Source organism: Trichinella spiralis (genome assembly GCF_000181795.1).
Source record: "Trichinella spiralis strain ISS 195 chromosome Unknown Scfld3564, whole genome shotgun sequence".
NCBI classification, from domain to species: domain Eukaryota; kingdom Metazoa; phylum Nematoda; class Enoplea; order Trichinellida; family Trichinellidae; genus Trichinella; species Trichinella spiralis.
The window spans coordinates 1-2029 of record NW_003530503.1 but is presented as its reverse complement, the minus strand read 5'-3'; the positions used below and the strand labels follow the sequence as shown (position 1 = coordinate 2029).

The following is a 2029-nucleotide window of genomic DNA, read 5'->3' as shown; positions in this document are numbered from 1 at the left end:
AATGGATGCTTACCAATGTTGGCCCTCAATGTAGGTGATGTGAAAGGGAAGTTCGTTGATCATGCAGAAGAAACTTCAGGTAAGCTTGAAATGTGAATTTTTCACAAAATTAGTGAACTTCAATTGTGACAAATCGAACGAGTTCACATTCAAGTTTTACAAATATGAAATATCAGTTTGAAAACGACCAATGATGATATTCCAACATCGATGGATTTGCAACATCATAGTGGTAGGGGAATTTTTTCTCGCTTATCTTCATTTATCTATACGATATTAATTTTTCTATTCATCACTTTCATTTGCAGATGAGCCTGTTTCCGATGAACCTATTGCAGATGAATTTGTCTTTGAAATGCTGGACTTGGTGTGGGCAAAACGTTCCACAATGCCCTGGTTTCATGTCCTGGTACGTAAACAGAGATCTTATTTTATAAGTATGGTGATTCTCACGCAGGCAGTAGTTTTCATATTATTCATCATTGTACAGGAAATTGATCCAGATATGCCTCGCACTGGTTTCACGGGTAAACTTGCCGATATACCATCTCCGCCGGAAGATGTTCTTCAACTCAAACCCAACGATGGATCGTACCTCGTTATGCTCTTCAAGCCAATGCACACCTGGTAGGATCACTCAACTCTGCTGGTTCCAATTTTTTTGCTTATCATATGCATATGATGCATCTGTTAATTACCAGGAACTGGCTACCGAAGAGATGCCTGAAACCGTTAGGACTTGATATAAGTTTGGACAAAAAGAAAGTAGCTGAAGCGCGCAAAACTTTATATCGCCAATCAATTGCAGCTGCATACAAGGAAGCTATGAAGTACAGGTAGCGTTGTAGTTTCGAAGGATAGCTGTCTGCCGTGGAATGTGTTCACAAGTTGGCATGTAAATGCACGTCATTTGTTATTCGTTACAACTCTGCACCCTGTTGTCTTTGTCACTAAGCAGAACCATCATCTTCCCAGGTATCTCATACCTTGGACAAATTGTCGCTGGGAACAAGCAAATCCAAGTCAGCTTCATGAAACGTGTGATTTGTAACGTCATTGGTTTTGTTGAATCGCTGTTGGTTTAAAAAAATAAACAACAACACTTCCATACTTTGATCAGTAAAATATTTTGCTCGTCTTAAAAAAAAAACCCCGGTTGGTCATTGTTGAAGAATTTGCATTGTGGCCGAAGTTGGCAAGCTCTGTGATGATGATATTAACTGGAAAAAAAAGATTCACGTTGTGGTGAATGGAAAATATTTTACCGTTTATTTAGAACAAGCCCGCCCATATGAAGGGGTTAAGCGTAATGAATGAAATAGTAAAGTCAGTCAGTGTGTCCGGATGAGGCAGCGGTAACATCTTTAGTATGTGGTGGTAGTCAAACGGCTAAACAGAGTGAATTGGTTTGTCAATAGTAGAAAAGACAAGAATACACAGAATGTGGAAACGGAAAATGGAAAACAAGTTATACAGAACAGTAGTCACAATAAAAAAATCTGGAAAAAAAGACGGAACTAAACCGAAATAAACCGAACGGTAAGCTTTGTTTGAACCAACGGATATTGTCCCTTTTTAAGTTTATTTAAACAAGGTTGTAAATAAAATAGGGTTTTCCCTTTTTCACCGGGGAAAACAAACCAAAAAGGGGGCAAATCCAGGGGGTCTGAGAGGTTTCAGTTCTGTCCCTACCCCCATAGCTGGAACCTTTTTAAAACCAGTCCATTTTTGGTTTCTGGGGGATGGGCAACTGGGCCCCCCCCAAACCCTTTGGAAATTGGAAATTCCCCCCCTTCCAAAACGGGGGGGACTGGGGCCAACCTTTTTCCCTTAAAAATTTTTCCCCCCCCCCCTTTTGGGAAAAATTTTTCCCCAAACTCCCCTTGGGGGAAAAGTTTGCCCCCCCTTTTTTAAATGGGGAAAAAAAACATAACCCCTATTGGGAAATATAAAAACAATTTTTTTTTTTGCCCCCTTCCCCAAAGGTTTTAATTTTTTTGAAAAAAAAAAAAATTTTTATGAAAATTTT

General features: G+C 39.3%; 1 protein-coding gene across 1 annotated transcript; it reads left to right on the top strand.

The window, feature by feature from the left end:
• Window positions 1-15: 15 nt before the first annotated feature.
• Window positions 16-840, top strand: Tsp_15360 (peregrin). Its single transcript, XM_003367859.1, has 4 exons — window positions 16-79; window positions 309-409; window positions 491-627; window positions 702-840. Exons 1-4 carry the CDS (start codon window positions 16-18, stop codon window positions 838-840), a joined length of 441 nt encoding a protein of 146 aa, XP_003367907.1.
• The last annotated feature ends 1189 nt before the right edge of the window (window positions 841-2029 follow it).

Coding starts and splice junctions, on each gene's coding strand:
- Tsp_15360 (XM_003367859.1), top strand. CDS start 16: ATGTTGGCCCTCAATGTAGGTGATGTGAAAGGGAAGTTCGTTGATCAT. Junction 410..490: donor TGCCCTGGTTTCATGTCCTG/GTACGTAAACAG, acceptor ATCATTGTACAG/GAAATTGATCCAGATATGCC. Junction 628..701: donor TTCAAGCCAATGCACACCTG/GTAGGATCACTC, acceptor GTTAATTACCAG/GAACTGGCTACCGAAGAGAT.